This window comes from Taudactylus pleione, unplaced genomic scaffold (assembly GCF_031769625.1).
Source record: "Taudactylus pleione unplaced genomic scaffold, aTauple2 ptg000609l, whole genome shotgun sequence".
NCBI lineage: Eukaryota > Metazoa > Chordata > Amphibia > Anura > Myobatrachidae > Taudactylus > Taudactylus pleione.
The window spans coordinates 16,922,432-16,944,742 of record NW_028285011.1 but is presented as its reverse complement, the minus strand read 5'-3'; the positions used below and the strand labels follow the sequence as shown (position 1 = coordinate 16,944,742).

The 22,311-nt window shown below is 41.6% G+C and overlaps 1 protein-coding gene across 1 annotated transcript in view; it reads left to right on the top strand.

Annotated features, from left to right (window-relative positions):
• Positions 1 to 22,311, top strand: part of DMD (dystrophin) — a 2,214,077-nt gene that overhangs the window by 540,774 nt on the left and 1,650,992 nt on the right. Inside the window, exon 16 of the mRNA XM_088454197.1 lies at positions 3,239 to 3,414. Coding sequence (XP_088310323.1) covers positions 3,239 to 3,414 — 176 coding nt within the window. The remainder of the gene's footprint in view (positions 1 to 3,238; positions 3,415 to 22,311) is intronic.

The window sequence follows — 22,311 nt, the reverse complement described above, 5'->3', positions numbered from 1 at the left end:
TGCAGCTCCGATGGCTCTCAATGGTTCTAATTAATCATACACTTCCTGGAGATGACGTGTGCTAAGAAAGAAAAGTTGGCGTCTTTATACCGGTGTGCGCTCACTCTGCCTTCGCTCTCTAAAACATAGAGGGCGTCCTTACACCAGACAGTGTGATTGTGGAATATGCACACCCGGCCCCTTTTGGCAGCGAGAGAGCGCAGCTTAGCGTCCAGGTCTGAATCAACTCCTGAGTTGTCTTGTAATGCAATCACACTATGCAACCCAGCTTCAGGTAACGTGCAGAGGCTCTAAGCCCCCCCTATTTACTACATGGAAACACATTTTGGCTACTTTGGAATATGGAAGTTCTTATACAGTAAATTGGCATAATTAATTCATATACAATATTATTCAATCATCTATTTAGGAAATCAAACATTAACTGCAATTAATGAATACAGATTCTAAAGACACTTTGCTTTTGCAAATATTTAATCATACAAGTAATATAAAATGTATTTCAGATGCACATAGGGCACAATAGATCCAAGATGGACATTAAAGATTGGCATACTTTTGTTTATTACAGTATAAATATTAACATATGATAAGTTTTAAAGTACACATAATATATGATGAGAACTACATACAAATCTTTGAAAAAACTGTATATACTGACACCAATAATAAAAATATTTGCATTAAACTCAAGACCTTTTTTTTAACATCTACCCCAACCTTTGTTTTGCTAACATAACGAAAATGTGCAAACTATATATTACCTACATTACTATATTACCCGATGCTTAAACCTGACCTCCCCATACCCTAACCCTAAGCCTCCCCCCTTAGTGCCTAACCCTAACCCTCCCCCTAGTGCCTAACCCTAGCCCTTCCCCCTAAACCGTGTACTTACCTTCGGGATGCTGGCGGTCGGGATGCCGGGATTCTGGCAGTTGTCGGGATTCCAGCGCCGGCATTCTGAGTGCTGGAATCCCTGTGGTCAGTATTATGACCGCATGCCATACAGACACAGTAGATTATATTTGAGGCTCTCATCCTCCAGGTGTATGCTGTGTTAGGGCCTTATTCCAATCAGTAATTTTAATATTTTAAATGATATATAATCCATCCAATGAGACCAGATATTAGAGTTTTAGGTAAATTTCTTAAATATGAGGAATCATATCTTGCATAAGTCTTACAATTGCTCCTTTCTGTAGCTTGTTCTTAACTATATGGTATATGTGTGAATATATATGGTAAAGGGCTGAAGGAGTAGGATGAAAGCCCAGTACTTGTGAAGCTTGGGGAAATTCCTCCCTATATACTGTATGTAAAGAGACCTCTCATGCATTTCACATTGCCAACAAAAAAGGATAATGAACCCAAAGCAGGGGTGTTTATGTATCAGTAGAATAGTATGAAGTTTATAATTTAAAATGCCATCATAAACTTTGAGGATGTTAGATATCTAAAAACATTCAGTCCAATGTGGGATTAAAAAACCAGTGATGTAAGGGGTATGCGTTCATGAGCCTATGCTGCAGATGCATGTTTGGGAACATTGCATTCTTATCATTACACTCTTGTTCAAGTAGGGACTGTTTTTTTTTGTAATTATACATTTGGTGTATATGGTATGAATAATCTGATATACTGATTTTTCTATATGTGTGGAAGAATCATTGGACAAATACTAAGTGTTTATTTCAAAGCAACGTAAATTCCATAAATCACCAAGGTGATAATTTGCTCCTGTGACTGAAGTAAAGAACCAATTAGGTTCTGATTATTCCTGAAGGTACTGTGGAAAAATGCAATAAAGCTCAATTTATGTTTGTTTAGAAGAAAAGCTTTTTGAAAACCGTTATGAGAGATTGGATTATCTATGCACAATTTAATTAACCTTTCTCAGCACAACCATGTAAACAATTCCCATCATAAAGCAACAAAGTAAATTATCTGATTTATCCAACAAAAGAGTACAAAATAAAAAAAAATAAGTGTTGTGTTACTTATATTTTATTTCTTCAACACTGAGGGGCTTATTCATCATTGCATAATTATTACTAGTGATAATTATGTTTTAAACTTACTCTGAGTTTAAATCTTTTGTAGGCATTTAACAAAAGTATCACTTCGAAATAGCTGATCTATTTGTGGAGTCAGCTTTTCGGAAAAGTGACACTTATCCCCCTACAAGTGAGGTGTATCCATAAGGATTTCATCACTGTGTCTGCCGCCCCCACCCCCACTCTCTATTCCCCACTGTCCTTCACCCCCCGTGGCCTCCGGAGTCCGATCCGGCAGAGCTACCCCCTATATTCGATACGCCCCCCCATGTGGCCATCGTGGTTGTGTGATCCGGCAGTGTAAACACCATCCTGTGAAGATTATCTGGGGTTGTATGCAATCTCTGGGTGGCATACAGTTTCTTAGTCAAGCTCCGAAAATAAAGCATTTTCAGAACTTGATCAATTTCAGAATTTCTACATCCCCATAAGTATGGGGATTGTGGAAACTAGCGATATCTCCTGTGTTATGGGTGGGATGAATGGGTCTGACACTTAAATTATAAAATGTTATTTTTCACCTGCTTTTGTATAAATTAAGTGATGATGAATAGACCCCATAGAGGTTATAATAGAGCACTTAGCAGCACTATTTGTTACCATTTTATATTGTATTGCACTTAACAAGAGATGCTCAAACTGTACGCATATTGATTCTCATACCAGATCAATGCATCGGTTCTAAAATAAAAAATTTCACTAAAATATAACAAATTTGAGAAAAAATAAGGCTCAATTCAAGAAAGTCGAACAGGTTTGACCATGTTCCAGCCAATTCACCCATGTTCATGCCGGTTCACAAATGCGTGAATTGGCATGAACACAAACAAGCTAAATTCCCATAGAGTGGTTTTGGCTCTGCCCCTATTGTGTATTATGCAATATGTATTATGTACTATTGAGTGTATTATGCCATCTGTTGAAAAATTTAACTGGTATGAATATAAACAATGAAAAAATACTATTCTTTTTAAAAATTGTTTAATCTCAAGATGTTGTATTGACATTACTTGAGCCAAGCAAAACTGTGTTTGTATGTTCACTTTAATATTATTGTGCTCTGGAGGTCTGACTTTGATCATACAAAGAGCAGTTACTCATTATTTTCTACTGACACTCCAAACAGTCTTCTCTGAAGTCTATCGAATATTGTGTGACCTCTGTCTCAATACTTTTCACAGATTTCCCAGGCTGTCACCGCCACTCAGTCGTCACTAACACAGACAACTGTAATGGAAACTGTAACTATGGTGACCACCAGGGAGCAAATTCTTGTTAAGCATGGCAAGGATGAGCTCCCGCCACCTCCCCCCCAGAAGAAAAGACAAATACTTGTGGAATCAGAACTTAGAAAGAGGTGAGAAAAATATGGCATATGCACACCTTAGCAAATAGAAGTGATAAAATAAATCGCCCTTCTGTATAAGAAATTATGTTGTGACATTCACACAACCATAAACATATTTTCCAATGAACCTTATCCACCGAGCCTGTGCATTTATGCAGGTTCTATGTGATACCATCTTGGCGGACATTGTAACACAGCAATACACATCATGTACTGTGTACTGAAGGTGATAATAGCATTTTACATCTTCAGTAACTGTTAACTTATAATGTCTAGAGAATACCAATATATGTTAATCTTTGCATCTTACATAGAAAGAAACCATTTATTGTACAGTTGAACAATACTGAAAATAGGGACAGGCATTTCCTGGAATCGATACAGACAGTTGGAAACTATGTACACCTAGATAGAAAAATTTAAAAAGAAAAGACTTTTGTCAAATACACAGAATAAAGTATTTCAATCCACTAGTGTGTTTTTCTTATATATTTTTTATTTTTTTGACAGTGTAAACCTCATAAATGTACAGTAGCGCCATTCTGTTTATTTTCAAGCAGGTTAAATCCACATTGTTCTACTCATGGTCAGATAGATGAGAGCGCAGGCTAGTTTCGCAGAAAGGTGCTTACAGATTCATCTTCATTACAACAACACATTTCTATTAATCTTTTTGTATGAAAAATTGCAATTCTTCTGACCAAGGCTTCCTGAAATGTTTAAAATGTCCTAAACATTTCTTGGATATACAGTTCTCCTGTTTTTATCCTGGAGCTTTATATCCATAAAATTATTCAGGCCATACATTTAAAAAATGAAATCTTTGCTGCTGTTTGCGTCTTTGCCATAAACAAATACATACTGTTCACAAATACCGACCATTGCAAGTTTTCTGCTATATTTACCGTGGTGAACACTGCTAATAATACAGAAGAATACAGAAACAGTGCTTGGAAAAACACTGGGGAAACTATTTTTGTAATGTTATTTAATATATTTAAAGCATCCTGCTAAAAATTACGGAAACACATCATTACCGGTATAGACCCAAATCCTGAGCATTCCTAATTATAAGACTTCTGTTCGTATGCCTCTGGGTGTTTATACAGTATAGCCCCAGTCTGGCAGACTGTGCAATATCCTTTTAAAGCTTTGCCATTATATATTTTTACATTCTGCATTTCTATACTTTTTAGTTTTTTTCCATTTCCTATTGTGAATGCTGTACACATTATTTTTTATTGTGCATTGAACTCTTGTAATTTCCTTATTATTATGTAAAGGTATTTGTACATTGGTGGTGACATAAAACATGAACACTGAACATGCAGTACTTGATATAAACCTGGATAAGCTGTTGAACAAGTCACTGCAGTAAAGATAAAATTGTTCTTTTATCCATCAGCTCAGCTGCACTGAATTTTATAGTTTGTTCATTTAACGCCACATAACCACCTATTCATTATGTGTTACTAATCTGTTCATTCCTGTCCCACTGCCCCGGGGGCTCCTCCATGCTCACTGGTTCATCTTACAGTATAGCTCTGATTTAGGTGTGGAGAGGGCAGGAAGTTAGAAGCCAAAATCACAGAGATGGCAGTTTCTGATTGGTCCTCTTACTCACATTGTGTTTTTACTTTAAAATGTGTGTGGAGGGGTGTGTATGTGAGTCAAATACACACCCCTCCACACGCATTTTAAAGTGAAAACTGTTTTGCCCTTTAAATAGTACAGAAACATACTGTAGGAGCCTTGGTGCTCCGGGAATGGATGGGACCAGACTAGTAATATATAACGATTAGGTGGTAATACAGCTTTAAAAATGCTTTTGTAGATATGTTTTTTGCATACCACTTTGTGGGTATAATAACAATCTATGGAACAAAAAATTATTATTGTGTGTATATAGAATATAATTCTCTTGTTCTGTGAACATTGAAAAAACGACTCATTGTTACCAAATACTGCAGAAATACACACACACACACACACACACACACACACACACACACACACACATATATATATATATATATATAAATAAATAAGGAACAAGTGTGCACGCTCATGATTTGAATAAATATGGGTGCTTGGTGATAAGAATCCCATATAGCAATCTCTGTAAAAACAGAATTAAATCAGCACACCAATCTTGCTTTAGAGAAAATATATTGAAAAGAACAGCAGCATGATAATGACATGCTTGCCGACATTCTGTCTGCCCAGTCAGCATAGCAGGGGGCGTGGTGCAGCATAGAGGGGTGCAGGCAGGTATATTACCCAGCGTTAGGGGCAAAGTTGGGGGCGTGACCAAGCGATCACATCATTTTGGCCCCATCCCCGCTACACAATGCTGAGATTACCGGCATTGTGAAGCAGGGAGACGGGATAATGATGCAATTAAGTGCAAATTGTGTAATTCCCTCCCAAAATTCATTGCGGGAGTATGTAGGAGTGTTGCGGGGAGTCGTCTGGGGTGGTCGGCGGCTGTCCGGGAGACTTACCTGCTTTAACGGGCCAGAAGTGCCACACGATTTTCGGATGGCTCCCGACCGTTTCAGGAGAGTGGGCAAGTATTGATAATGATCACATGTCAAAGTGCATAGTGTAAGAAATCCTGCAGCATGTATACTTATCAAACTCCATAGGCTGAATCAGAATTCATATAACAGCAGCATGTTCAGTGTTAATTAGGCAGCAGCAATTTTTCATGCATCCAAACCGCCATATGCACAAAGTTGTGCTGTTCTTTTGACAACAGTCCAACAGCTGATTTGGTGCCCCATTAAGAAGGTGCAAGGAAGCACCAAAACAGCTATTGGGCAGTTGTCAATAGGTGCCTAAAAGAATAGGAAAGAACAGCATGACTTTATGCATAACCTAGGTGTGCAGCTGATACAGTCCCCAAAACAAAACTTATTAGATTTGTTTTGAATATGTGCAATGAATATGGAGTTGGGCCTGACACCGACTTGAACTGCAACTTTGGCATTCCCCCTCTCTTAAAAAGTAAGAGTCACCACTGCACATAAGTAGTCAGGAAAATAAAACTGTAAATATACTAGAGGGGGAGACAGTGGTTAATGGTATTTCAAACAAATAGTTGAGGACAGAGCTGGATTTAGACCTCATGGGACCCTAGGCAAGAGACCAGTTTGGGGCCCCCTCCCTCAAACACACACATATATATATATATATATATATATATATATATAGCGTGATATAGACAGGGTAGGGGGGTCCCTCTCCTGGGGTAGATGGACACCTCCTTACACACAGCAGCCAGGAAACAGCACACCAGTCCAGGGCTTTTGTGCAAGCTGGTCGGAACCAGTTTTATTATGCAATATAAGCAACAAAATGAACAAAACATAAAAATAAATCCTAGCCCATCTGGGCACTAACTAGACAGGTTATTCCCTCTCTACAAGTATCAGGGCCTACTGCCTTACCACAAACACAGCACTTCCAAATATCACAGTGTCTCTGAACAAACCTCAGTGTCTGTTTCTCCCCACTGAACCAAAACATAACACAGCTTATCTGAGCCACTTCCAGGTGCAACTACTAATCAGCCTGCTCTCAGACTGAAAGGCCCAACACCTGGAATGGCCTGTGGATGGAGCCCTCCCTTTTCTCACATCCACATCCCTAGGACCCATTATCCGGCTTTTACAAAAAGCCGACACTTCTGGTCTGTTTGGCATAACAGACTTTTCCTGGGGTTTTTAAAACACTTATGATAGGAATCTGGGACACACATATATGCCATCCCAGACTTCTCCAGTGCTTCTATCACATATCCCCCCCTTTGTTTCGACCTGTGGGGTGGAACAACTGCAACCCCCAAATAATAAACATGCGACAAAGCGTCTGCATTGGCCAGCTGGCTTCCTGGCCTGTGTTCGACTGAAAACTTAAAGTTTTGCAATACCAAAAACCACCTTGTTATTCTCCCATTGCTCTCTTTGTTCTCTGACATCCATTTCAAAGGGGCCTGGTCAGTGATCAGCCTGAACTTCCTTCCCATCAAGTAGTACCTGAGAGTTTCTAATGCCCACTTTATGGTCAATGCTTCTTTCTCTACCATAGCATAGTTTCTCATATGTACATTCAATTTCCTGCTTAAGTAACAAATAGGGTGTTCTTCACCTTCTTTTGTTCTGGGACAGGATTGCTCCTATGCCTACATCTGATTTGCAGAGCAATCAATTACCCACCATTGTTCACTTTACCATGATTTGTATCCATGACAACTAACTGTCAATCATCATGCCCCAGGTGATGCAGAGCAACCAATTACCCACCTTTGTTCACTTTACCATGATTTGTATCCAAGACAACTGTCAATCATCATGTCTCACATCATGAGCACTCCCCTTATAAAGGAACTACCAACTCACTTACTTCAAGTGCCTGATGAAGGTTAACTAGCCGCTATGCATTGGACAGAGACAGTCTTGCACACACCGTCATCTTTATTGATTTATTGCCAGCGAATTCACCAACTAACTCACTGAATTTGTCCGGCAAACAGCATATGTGCACACCCAGAGCTGCATAATAGAACTACATTTCCTAAGTTTCCCCACCGGCTGGTGGGTTGAGTGGCTGTCCGCATCATCAGTCAGCCGGGACCACGTGACTGAAAGGAAGCGTGGGCTCCGTCAGACATCCCTGTTGCCGGTGAACAGGAAGGAACATAGCGAGTGTGTAACGCGGCACACACTCAAGAAGCAGGCAGCAGGTCAATTACCACCAAGGACAGTGGAGGATCATGGTGTTTCACAGACATAGGGTAAGCTGACAGACCAGAGGGCACGGGACGCCGCCCCTCCAGAGCACCAGTACCTAGATTTTTTCTATCATTTTTATCTATCTTTCATTCTAATTTTTTTTTAAAAAATTTCTTTTTTTTCACTATTTATTTGGATGCTCCATGTGACAATTACACACCTCAATGATCATATCCAGTGTGCTATACGCACACAACCCCCTCTAACAACAATTACTAGTCCCAACCATTTTGGTACTAGACACCTCCGTGTTCCATCCGGCATCCATCATTATCCCCCTTCCCTATACCTTCCCCCCTTCCCACCCTGCATCAGAAGTGTTTAGCAGACAAGGAGCACTGTGACTCCATAATAACTCTGCGACTTATAAATAAATAAAATACTCACCATTTGTACTTAGTTATCTCTCTTCATTTATCTCATTACCACCTCACAATCTTTCAAGCGCAGGCACAACTATTGTTTTTACTTATGCTCAATAACAGTTTTATACAGACTGGACTGCCCCTCCCATGTCTCTTTGGCAATGTCTAGTAATCCCCTTGGGTGTCTCCCGTACAACAAATCAAAAGGTGAAAGCTCAGTGGAGGATTGAGGAACCTCTCTTATGGCCAACAACAAATAAGGCAATAAGTAATCACAATCTCTACCTTCTTTGTCCACTACTTTTCTAAGCATGTGTTTTAAAGTTTTGTTAAATCTCTCTACTGACCCATCGGTTTGGGGGTGATACACATAAGTTCTTAACAGATCAATTTTAAACAGGCAGCATAACTCTTTCATGATTTTTTACATAAATGGGGTACCTTGGTCAGTCAGAATTTCCTTAGGTATTCCCAACCTGCTAAAGACATGGACTAATTCTCTAGCAATGGTCTTTGTTGACGTATTGCACAATGGTATCGCTTCCAGGTACCTGGTAGCGTAATCCATAATCACCAGAATATATTGACAGCCCCGAGCAGACTTCATTAACGGTCCAACCAAATCCATAGCTATTCTTTCAAATGGAACCTCAATAATGGGTAATGGGACAAGTGGACTTTTAAAATGCGGCCTTGGAGCATGATATTGACATTCAGAGCAGGATGCACAATAGTCAGAAACCTCTTTATGGACCCCAGGCCAGAAAAACCTCTGTAAAATTTGCTCAGTGGTTTTTCCTACTCCTAGGTGACCTGCAGGTATGTGACCATGAGCCAGGTCTAACACAGTTCGTCTATATGCCTTTGGAACTATTAATTGTTCCACAACATCTTCCCCTTTCTTAGTCACCTGATACCAAAAATTCTAAGGATTTACCATCAATCACTTATACATTTTCCCTGGCTTTTACCAGAGTAGGGTCATTTAACTGCTCCATGGCAAAGATCTCTTTTCTGACTTTAAGATCAGGCAGATGATCAACTGGCTCCATAACACTTCCCATTTCAGTAGGAGGCACATCACTTGGTGAGCCACCATCATTCTCAGCATTCTCTGGTTCGCCAATCATGCTAGAAAAGGGGAACATCTCAGACTCTGAAGAAACTCCCTCTGCTACTGCCTCAGTAACCTCCTCAAATGGGTCGGGAATGTTTACTTCTATAACAAATTGGCTTTCCCACAACTTCCAGAAGTGAGCAAAGTCTCTCCCCAATATTGCATCATACATCAAGCCATGCACCAAACCCACAAAGCCTATCGCGGAACCACATTGTGTTTCTATGTTCACCTCTGCAGTAACATAATAGCGAGTATCCCCATGTATGCAGGTCACACCAACAGTTTTTCCCTTATGCTTCAAGGGGTTTACCAGTTCAGCTTTCACAAGTGTAACCAGGCTACCAGAATCTAAGAGAGCCTCTACTCTGTTGCCTTCTACAGTAACTATACACATTTGCTTATCTGTCTCAGCCTGTCGGTCAGCAGTACAGGCTGGCTGTGCAAAGAAAGGCATTCTGCGATTGACAGTATCACATTGCATAGGTTCAGAGGTGAGTGAACAATTAGCAGCAATATGGCCCAAAACACCACATTGGAAACATTGAATCATACTATTATCAAGTCTATTATGGGATAGGAACCTTCCTGGCCTGGCTGGCCTATCTCCAGGTTTCAAATAAACAGTCTTAAGTACATTCCATTGCCCAGCTCCCTTCTCACCTGCAACAGTCTTACCAGTGATGACAGGAGATCGTCGTTGCGGAATCAGGGCTTGGTAGGGCACACTCAACTGTTCCTCAGCCGCCACATACCTCTCCACCAGTTCAACCAATTGATCTGCTGTTTTAGGGTCTGCATGGCTCACCATTTGCACAGAGTTGCAGGTAGAGACCGCAGATATCGATCCATAATGATCCTTTTCATGATCTGTGGTCCTGTTAGAGTTTCTGGCTGCAGCCATTTTGTGGTAAGATGGACAAGGTCATGCATTTGCGAGCATGGAGGCTTTTCTGTTTGGAACCCCCAGCGGTGGACTTGCTGGGTGCGAACAAATACTATGACTCCCAATCGAGTTAAGATTTCCTGTTTCAATTTAACATAGTCTTTCTCATTAGCCAGGCACAAGTCATAGTATGCTTTCTGTGGTTCTCCATACAGGAAGGGTGCCACAAGACTTGCCCACTACTCTTTAGGCCAATTCTCTCTTTCTGCGGTTCTTTCAAAGGCCGTAAGATACACCTCCACATCATTCTGGGTCATCTTTTGCAGAAAGTGACTGGCCCGTATGGTGTGAGTGTGAGTTGGAAGAGCAGGAGAAGCATCTCCAGACCGGCCTACTACCTGTTGTACCATCTCTCTTAAGGCCTGGTGGGTTTTCTCTAAGGCGACTTGCTGAGTTCTGGTAGCTTCCTGCTGAGCCCTGTTAGTTTCCTGCTGAGCTCTGGTAGCTTCTTGCAGAGCTAGGTTAGTTTCCTGCTGAGTTTTGTTAGCTTGGATCAAGGCCTTAACAATGTCCTCCATGTTGTCTTTAGGTGTAGGTTGGAAGCGGAATCTGGCTTTTCTAAGCATCTACCGACGCCACCTTCATGGATTTCATAAAACACAGGTTGACATCCACACAACAAATTGGTGTCTGTCTCTTTAAATTTTCAATGCAAAACTTTTCCACTTGCAGTTTTCCATGTGTTTGCCCGCATTCTCCACCACTGGTGAAATAGTCGGGGTAGGGGGTCCCTCTCCTGGGCTAGATGGACACCACCTTACACACAGCAGCCAGGAAACAGCACACCAGTCCAGGGTTTTCGTGCAAGCTGGTTGGAACCAATTTTATTGTGCAATATAAACAAAAAAATAAGCAAAACATAAAAATAAATCCTAACCCATCTGGGCACTAACTAGACAGGTTATTCCCTCTCTACAATTGGCAGGGCCTACTGCCTTACCACAAACACAAACACAGCACTTTCAAATATCACACTGTCTCTGAACAAACCTCAGTGTCTGTTTCTCCCCAGGGTATATGAGACACTGAACCAAAACCTAGCACAGCTTATCTGAGCCACTTCCAGGTGCAACTACTAATTAGCCTGCCCTCAGACTGAAAGGCCCAACACCTGGAATGGCCTGTGGATGGAGCCCTCCCTTCTCTTCTCACATCCACATTCCTAGGACCCATTAACTGGCTTTTACCAAAAGCCGACACTTCTGGTCTGTTTGGCATAACAGGCTTATCCTGGGGTTTTTAAAACACATATGATAGGAATCTGGGACACACATATATGCCATCCCAGACTTCTCCAGTGCTTCTATCACAGTAGATTTACTAACCTATGGTTTTGAATCATTTCCAAAACCGACAATAACCAACAGGTATATGTTGCTGTCTAAAAGATGTTCATTTACGATCTGTTTGGTTTCAGTTTTATTTGAAGCACAACATCAATGTTGGTAGTATTTGCGTGATTTAAAGTCTATTGTTTTTGACCTTTCAAAACCAATGGCAAATAGAAGGCTTTTATTGAAAAATAGGAGGAAAAACTGAACGAGGTTCCAATATTTTCCAATAACTGAGCTAGCCATTGGGCTGACACTATAACAGGGGACAAACAGCATGGGGTCCTCTTGCGATAACGGCAACCTGCCCCAAACAGGTCATCCCAGGATGGAATCTTTAGGGAAGTGGGAACCCTTCCAAAAAATGCCCCCCCCCCGTCCTCAAGGAGAACTAGTATAATGTTTGTTTGTAAAACTGACAGAAAGATTACCAAAAAGGAAAAATCAACCTTCAGTAAATTTACCCACAGATGTTAAAAACCTGTAAGGCTTGTCCAAAGAAAAAATTAAAGAAATGTAATAAATTATTTATAAGTAATTCTGTTTCTGTCAGTGTTCAATAATAAAATGGTACCGAAGTCCTGTAACTTCAGGTGTGAAAAAAATGCTGCAAAGTAAGGATGCTTTCAAAAATAGAAGTGTTAATAGTTTATTTTTATCAGTTAACAAAATGCAAAGTGAATGAACAGAAGATAAATCTAAATCAAATCAATATTTGGTGTGACCACCCTTAATTCTTCTAGGTACACTTGTACAAAATCAGGGATTTTGTAGGATTATAGTTAGGTGTATGATTAACCAATCATACCAAACAGGTGATAATGATCATCATTTTCATATATAGGTTGAAAATTGGTCATTAATTGAAACAGAAACAGCTGTGTAGGAGGCTTAAAGAACAGCCAAACTCTCCTACAAAGGTGAGGTTGTAGAAGACAGTTTCATATCACAGGTCATACACCATGGCAAGACTAAGCACAACAACAAGACATAAGGTAGTTATACTGTATAAGTAAGGTCTCTCTCAGGCACAGATTTCAAAGCACTGACAAATAGGGAAAGTACCTAGGCGCTTGGTGAGTGAATTGCATGCCCTGATATACCACAGCTGGCTGGGGTAGTCAATCCCAAAATACAGATAAACACAAAATAAAAAAAGCAGCTGGTAGATCAGGGGGTGAGTACAATATGACAAGGTTCAGTATCTTAAAATATTGTTTTTATTGTATCCGTGGTGTGGACACCATTAATCCTGACCAATTCCCCATCCATTTGCTGAAATGCAGCCCCAAACTTGCAATAAAACTTGTGGTTTTCCAAGTACCAGCATGCGGGGGAGGCTTGCTGGGACCTATAGTTAACCTGCAAATGAAAATAGTCTTAAAAATGCACCGCACAATACACAATCAACCCAGCACCCACCGCGCAGAGGTGCCAGGATAGCCCCGGGCTATCATTCTGGGGTGCCCTGGATAGGGAGACCCCTTTATTGGGGGTCCCCAGCTCCCCAGGGATATCCAACTTGGGCTGAATTGCTGTCAGGGTTAATGCTGCAGCTGGGGGGCCTGGGGAAAGGGCTCCCCTGGCTGTGGCAAAGCCCCCCCACTAGAAATAGTCTGGTGCTGGTTCTGAAGAATACAGGGGGAACCTACTCATTTTTCCCCCCTAAATTTCCAAAACCAGGAAAGGATCAGAGCCCAGTGCTGGTTGCGCAAAATACAGAGGACCCCTACGTTGTTTGTTCCCTGTGTTTTGGCAACCAGGCCTGGTTCTCAATAGCCCGGTGCTGGTTGTGCTTAAGTACGGGGACCCCTATGTCATTCACCATTTTGTGAATGACGGCAATCTCACTCTGTGAGAGTGCTGAATCTGCAGTTAACCACAGGGTTTGATGGCATGCCATATCTGTATTGCGCAAGGAACATGTCCATTTAGGCGCCAGCCTTAATGATCGTAATGTCATTGCTTTTTTTTAGTTTGAGTGGCACAAATTCAGAAGGTTTTGTGAAATTTCAGATCATGTCTAAGAAGCCTTAATGGGACATGTGAAACCGTAAAGTTTTTTGTCTATAGAATATATATATATATAAAATATATATGTATGCATGTGGATACATATATATATATATATATATATATATATACAATTGTCCTAATTAATATATAATGACGGGGTAATTGCTGTATGTCAGTAATGTAATCAATTCAATTGTTGATTTGTTACCAACCTAACCATTGCTGTGACTCTGTCTCTGTGGCTTAATGGTAACATAACAGTTTTCAACCTCAGACCACATAATGTTATGACTTATTAGTATTTTCAGACACAATATGTTCTTTTGATGCAACAACCCTATGAAGGTTAACTTCATGGTTAAATCATAAATCATGACCTTACACAGGTGATTAACTGTCAACTGGGACAAGCTCCAGATTGACATTTATGCAAAAGACATATATGAATGATCAAATATGACAAGCTATTGTATCAGACAAGCAAGGTTGCTGGTTTTACAATCAAATACAGTAACATGTTAATGTAGTTTGACAGCACACACTGTTATGCTGGTCCTAACATAATGCCAGCTGAAAACTATAGTTCATATTTGAAAAACAGAAAACCATAGCTCAGTAATTGCAGTCAAGAACAAATCATTTACCATTTTAAGAGTTATTCACTCATGGCTTGGATTTTATTGTTATAAACACAATGCATAAATTTAATCAAGCCCATCAAATGCTTATCACATACTGTAGGCATCTTTATAATGGGTGCAAGGTGTGCGATACACACGGGTCACTGGGTCCAGGGCCCACATCACATACCCTGCATCCATAATTAATAATACTTGCCTTTACACAGTTTCCAGTGTGCTGCGGAGCAGCGCCAGACCGGAACTGTAGAGCAGCAAAAAATCACTGGGAAAATGGCGGCAACCACTTTCCTGGTAACCTGTGCATGCGAACAAAAGATGTCTCCAGGACAAAGGCATGGGCGCCATTTTTCCAGACACCAGCGCATGCACAGATTCTGGCATGCTCTCAATGTGCTGACAGAGAGAAGGTGGCACAAACGGAGGTTGCACATGGGCCCCCTCCTTTCTTAAAACGCTCGTGGCTTATCATATCAGAAGAGAACATCCCTGTTTTTTTTTTATTGCCTGTTTCAGATTAGTATATAAATCTAATGGTTTATTTACTAATCAAATTGTTTGGGGTCTCCCTTGCAGATCCTCCAAGCCACAGCATGATTGACATGCTTCGGCATTTAAGGGGCGGATGGTGATGCAGCATCTACAGAGGTGTCTACTTCCCATAGATGCCTTCTGCAGCATCTACATATTTACTGGACAGTATTGCACAGCCACAACTGTGTAATACCCAGGTTAGCGTGGTATGCATTGGTAAGCAGGGTATGCATTGCAGAGAGGTGCCGGGCTGGAGAGGCTCATTCCATACTCTTCTGCCCTGGCCATGTAGTTTACTAATCTGTGAGTCCTGGCATCTCCTCTCTACACTGCTGCACTGGCCATGTAGCTCTGTAGGTCCCGGTATCTCCTCTCTGCATGTGTCTGAGTGATCATATCTCCTCCCCTCCCCCTTCACCTCTACTGCTGGAGCTACCTCCCCTTCTGATTCTAAGCATCTTAATTTTACACATTTCAAAATACTGTCATAGCTGGGACTCAAACCTATCACCTCAAGCTTTGCAGTCAGACAGCTTACCAATGGAGCCATTTACTGCTAAAAAATAAGCATATGAATTCTAACTATATGGAGCTACTTTGCATTCTTATTCATTTAAAATACAGCCACACCTTGGATTTGAATCACCCAACACTATGTAGTCAGACACTTTACCAGTAGAGCCATTAGCTCTTAAATTAGACATGTGTGAATGCTAACTATATGAGGGTGCAAATTTATATTTTGCAAGGGGTGCACTGTGACTCCATGCAGTGTGAGCCATGTGCTTTGTTTAAAGTTGAACTGCCACATGTTTGTGCCTCCCACTGCTGTTGCTTAGCTTAGTCAGCCAGCTAGGTTGGTGAAACCTTTTGGTCTAAGCTTGATGAAAACAATATTGTGAGCAGTGAGGTGGTCAAAATTTACTGAAAATGAGTGGAAATTAATGTCATTGAGGACAATAATACAATAGGAACAAAAAAGGTTCAAATATGTGATTTTAGCTTATTTTGCAAATTTATGGAAAAAACCTAAACCAGTCACGGTGTTTTGGCAAAACCAAAACCGGACGACAAATTAAAACCAGAACCAACAAAACTGGCCCGGCGAACATCTCTAGGCAAAATAAATAAATTTAGACAATAACTTGAAAACAAAAGTTATGCCACCGATTGTATCCCCTTGCAATAACATCCCTTGCCACACATTATGACCCCCACACCCTTCATTCTCATGTTATGTAAGTGTGGATCCTGTATTTCCCATAAAACTAGCTAATGCATGCATTCCAAAATAAGTATGTAGGTTTCACTTTAGGATCTTGATTCATTCCAGAAATTAGGGGAACAGTTGCTAATGCAACTGACGTGACACTTCTGTCTACTATTCTGCACAATGGGCCTGATTCATTATGGATCGCTATTGTGATCGCAACTGCGATTGCACACGCAGCTCTGCTGTGAAAATATGCTAATGTTTGCAACTTCTCAGCCCACTACCACTTTCTCACACCCTTAAGACCTCGCAGTTCTGCGAATACATCGGTACATTGAGTAACATCAGTCCCTCACACAGCATTACAGCTGCTCTGACCTGTCTCAGAAATTGCAAGTCTCATCGTACACAGTGAGTACTCAAGCTGCGCATCCCGTCGCAGTTTCTAATTTATGCACGCCCAGCTATAGGTAGTCAATGCGGCATGCAGGTTGGAGCGGGTCTTCCTCCTTTCACTCAGGGGGTAGTGCGGGCCAGCAGGCAGTAGCAGAGTACCCCCCTTTCACTCATGTGGGTGTGTGCAACAGGCAGCAGGAGATAGTGGCAGGAGTCGGCAGGGCCACCCCTTTCTGCAGAGTGTCTGGGCCCGGGACTCCAGTCCTGGCAGTCCCCGCTTGATAGCTGCCCTTCCCGTAGGTTTTGAAATGGGTTAACTTGTATGGCATTCATATATTAAAGTTGTGATCCCTAATTTAGGACAAGCAGTGGCGTAACTAGGGTATTTGGAGCCCAGGGCAAGATAAAAAACGGAGCGTCCCTCCAAGTATGTGCGTCGAAGAGGAAGGTTTGGCCTGCCACAAGGGATGTGGCCACTGAAAAATGGGGGTGTGTCAACATGACACCACCATTCTCGTCACTCTATGAACATTTTCCTTTCCTTTCCATTCCGTATGCACCTTAATGCCCCAGTAGTAGGGCCCCTTATGCAATGCCCCCAGTAGTAGTGCCCCTTATGCAATGCCCCTAGCAGTAGTGCCCCTCATGCAATGCCCACTGTAGTAGTGCCCTTATGCAATGTCCCCAGTTGCAGTGCCCCCTGTAGTAGTGCCCCTTATGCAGAGCTCTCAGTAGAAGTGCCCCTTATACAAGGCCACCTGTTGTAGTGCACATTATACAGTGCCCCCAGTAGTAGTGCCCCTTATGCAATGCCCCCTGTTCTATAGCACATTATGCAGGTCCCCTTATACAGTGCCCACAGTAGGGCCCCTTATGCAGTGCCCTCAGTAGTACCCCTTATAAAGTGCCCCCAGTAGTTCCCCCGAATACAGTGCCCCCAGTAGTGCCCATTATACAGTGCCAAAGTAGTGCCCCTTATGCAGTGCCCCCAGTAGTGCCCCTTATGCAGTGCCCCCAGTGCCCCTTATACCATGCCCCCGGTAGTGCTCTTACATATATAATGGCACACCTCCAAATAACGTCAGGCTGGGGGTAAGGCCAGCACTCCGTCATTAGCTGGGCTTCCCTCAGCACTCTCCTACCATTGAATGAATGCCGTGGGCATGCACGCAGCATCCATTCAGCCACTCTGGGGTCCAGCACCGCCGCACAGCTGCGGCAGTAGGGGTCCCCAACCTCCCGATTTGCTCACCCGCGGGCCACTTCGGCCCACGGTTAGAACAGCGGGACAGTACTGTTCCGCTGAAATCGGGATGTTGGGGAGGGATGCACCCTCTATGGGGTGGCGCCCCTGTTCGAATGCACTGGTTGAACACCCCATGAGTCGGCCCTGACCATAACGTACTTCTCGATATTCATGATTTTAATTGCCAGAGGGTTTTTATGTTCTCCTGTACAGTGTGTGCTTTTTTATTTACTTTTGTACTGTAATATAGGCAAATTGTACTAGTACATATGTAATCTGATTCATTCTCTCATTGTAAGAACTTCCCAATTGTTGTTTTTGAACAAAAATATATTTTTCAGTTTTTACTTTTGGTGCTTGCAAAGTCACACCAGGACACCAACAGCAAACTCCCTTCTGGGAGTATTTACACCAGTACTAAATATGTCCCTTAAAGTCATCTTCAGTTGAATGAGTTATGCGCGTTCGCCCATCCAAATAATTAAACTAGTAATAAACTAGTTCTTAATTAAAAGGTAGTATTTCAGCTCTGATACATTTCTGTTGCAAAAGTACAGTAGATTGCTGTAGCAGATGTACAGATAATGAACTGTTTGATGATGAACCTCTACCTCCTTAACCCTTGAACACTTTCCTATTATAAAATGGGATGCAGCAGGGCTGCCAAGATACTATACCAGATGGCTCATCTGAGAACAGTTTCTCTAACTTAATCTTATTAATAATAAATTCTAAAAGACCCACTTTCATGTATGTAGAAGAAATACAATAAGTAACCAAAGCTTTATTCAGTACCAAGTGTACATTTAGGGGAACAAATATACATCAAGGGAACAGCAGGATGTACTCTGTGTTTTCCTATAATATGTACATCAGTGATATATAATTAACAGAATAAGATAAGGACATGCATGTGTAATGAATGTTGAAAGTGAGATAATGTTCTAAGCTTACATAAGGGCAAATTGGTTGCTATGAATATAAACCATAAAATATAAGATACAAGAGTGTAACTACCATACATTAGGTAGAGGGAGTGCTGCTACTATGGAGCCCACATCTGAGGGGGACCTGCTTTTCGTTCCTGTTATGTGGCCCACAAATGTCTAGATATGACTATAATAGACACAAGTCTACCTGAGTTAAGAGGAAAGTTGTGCTACTATAACTTTGATCTATCCCTGCACTTTGTGTTGTAGCCTAAAGGTGAGAGATGATCAGAGAGATGAGCTGATGAGGGAGGAAGGGAAATAAATACTGTTAGGATATAGGGTGAAAAAGTGAGTACAAGAAACATGGTTCAAAAAAGGTACTATGAACAGTGGGAGGTTGAGAAGGAGGAGTTGAGGGAATAACAAGAAAGTGATGAGCCTAAGGAGAAGTATATTGAATAAAGGAGAAACAGGGGATCTTGGAAAATGATCAGAGGGAAGTGAGAGCAGCAGAAGATAGACTGAGTAGAGCAGATAAAGGTTGGACAGTGAGAGAATATATGACCTGTACATCCTCAGAGTGCCTGAGCTGCCAGGGATCCAGTCAAAATCCAGACAGTTGGGAATCTGGTGCGTAGAATGTTGGCACCAGAATCCCGACACCTGGCAGAATTCTGGCGCCTGTCAGAATCCCGGCGCTGGCATCCCTACCGGAAGTACTGGGGTTAGGGGAGGGTTAGGGGGAGAGTTATGGTTAAGCACTAAGGGGGAGGGTTATATTTAGGTTGTGGGGAGGGGGAGGTTGGGTTTAGGCACTAGAGGGAGTTTAGGTTTAGGCACTGGTGAGGATGGGTTAGTCAGAGGGGGAGGGTTTGGATAATGACTGACTGGTGTCAGTGTCCTAACCCTGTTGGGATGCCTGCATCGGGATCCTGAGTGCTCGCATCCTGTACCCAACCCCATTACCTCCATCTCCTTAAGATTCAGCCATTGGTTGTATTGATCGGAAGGAATCAAAAGGGTAAAACTAATGGATTTTTTTAAATCAATTTGACAAAAATGTGAGAGGCGGAAGTTTAAGCACTAGTCAATAAGAGCTAGGCCTAAATCCAGTTCCCTATGGCTACAGAGCATATACAGTTGTCAGGACCTGGACTGTCAGACTATGGCTGAGGTCCTGGGCAATTGTGCTCCTTGTGTCCAGATTCAGGTGTCCTCTCTGGCATGCCCACTCTCCTTACAGCCATGTGAAGTCATCTAAACATTGCCTAAGTACCTAAACGTACACTCCTGATACCCAGTGGTTCTCACTCACCTGCATGGTGATGTTCCACGGTGTACACGAGCACCTTTCCGGTCCATGGGTGTGGCCATCTTATTTTGATCTTGTGGTCTTACAGTTACCACTCCTAAGTCTCTCCTAGGATCAGCTGTTCGTATGTAGCCAACCAACAACAGGCACTGGGTATATAAGGCCATCCTGGACTCTCAGTGTCTGTGCAATGTCTCCTAAAGGTTTCCTTGTGGCTCCTGCCTGATCTTCGTTTGTTCCTGACTCAGTATACTTACTGGCTCCAAGAATTCCTGCTATATACTGCGTATAGCTCAGCACCTTTCTCTAAGAACTTTTGCTTAATACTGAACGCAGGGCCTGATTCAGAGTTGGGAATAGAGAGAGATAGCTCTCTCAACTGATCATCTTGGTGAAACCATGTTGCACTGCAGGTGGGACAGATTTAAAATGTGCAGAGAGATTTAGATTTGGGAGGGAGGTGTCCAAACTGACATCTAAATTGTAGAGTAATAATAAAGCTGTGCAGTATTTGTGGGCTACATGTAAAAGCAGCCAGTATTTACCCTACATGCAAAAAAAAAATATGTATTTACACCCCTTGCATTGCAACATGGTTTGTCCAGGTACACAGTTAAGTGCTATCTCTCTTTCTATTCCCAACTCTGAATCAGGCCCACAGTTCAGCACCTTGCTCCAAGAACTTCTGATAATTACTGAGCACTGCTCAGGACCTGGTTCCAAGAACTCTTGCTAACCACTGAGCACAGTCCAGCACCTGGCTCCAAGTACTCTTGCTGTTACTGAGCATAGCTCGGCACTTTGCTCCTTGAATGCTGACTTTTACCTGAGCTCAATCCAGTTCTTCAGCATACAGTCTTCAGTCATTCAGGGATCGTTTCAAGCATCTGTCTAGTGGTATATTTCAACGTATTACTAGGACTGGTTCTGTGTTTATACCACTTTTCACTCGAACCATGTCATCATTAAAGTTCTATTCTTCTGATCTACTCGTGTCTTGTGCCGTCATATGAGGAAAACATATCTAAGACCTCCTCAGTTTGTGCTGCTGGTATCACTGCCTGCAAAGCCTGTTCCATCATTGGAGGCCAATTTCCCCAGAGTTGTGACAACAGTGTGAAAACAGCATGCTCTGTCTGCAAAACAGACTTTCGTACCACTCTGAATCCGACCTTCAATGTGCATCTTTTATTGAGCAGGTCTATATAGTGTTCTATTGAGCAGGTCTATATTAGCGGAGGAATGTATCAGAACATTGAGTAACTGGAAGGCCTTTGCTTTATTGGGTAACATTTCCCTAACGTTACACTGACACTATGCCTGGGGCCTCAAAATGGCTCAAGACACTTGAAGTGGTCTTCCCCACTACAATAAAGTTGTTGGTCATCACTTTCCTGCACTAATCACTCAGTAATGTAAATGGAGATTTGATTTACATTGCATAATAGTTCCATGTACAATATCTGCCATTGTTATGCAATACAGTACAGTAGATAAAGCAAGTACTAATTTCTATCACCCTGTTATTTTACATTACAATTCATTAGCACAGTTAAAATACCTTTATGCACCCAGCAAAATTAGTAACCCCCCCAATAAACACATACCTTCTGAACCCAAAACATTTAATTTAATTATTATGATTCTACATTTTGTACAGTGGTATGGAATGGTCCCATATCCCAATCTGCAAATGTTTGGTAGCTCCACATCTCCATATTCCCATAAAGATAAGTAAGGCCAGAAAATACATTATATTGAGATCACTAAAGGCCTATTTTATTGTAGTGTCTGTTAGTAATTCATCCCAATGGTGATTTCAATACTTGTGTATTAAACTATATGTTGATTCTTGGAAATTGACAATTCGCAACATTGACAAAATAAAATAAAAAAAATAGAGATGCTGCCTCTTTATACTGTACTTAAAGTGAAAAACAGCTTAAAAAATAGGAAGGCTCCAATTTACAGTTGTGGGATTGTCACCATAAAATATATTTTAAGCAGAACAAAATGCCAAAAAACTCCCAAATATGAATTAAAACCAATTTATACTTTGCATGT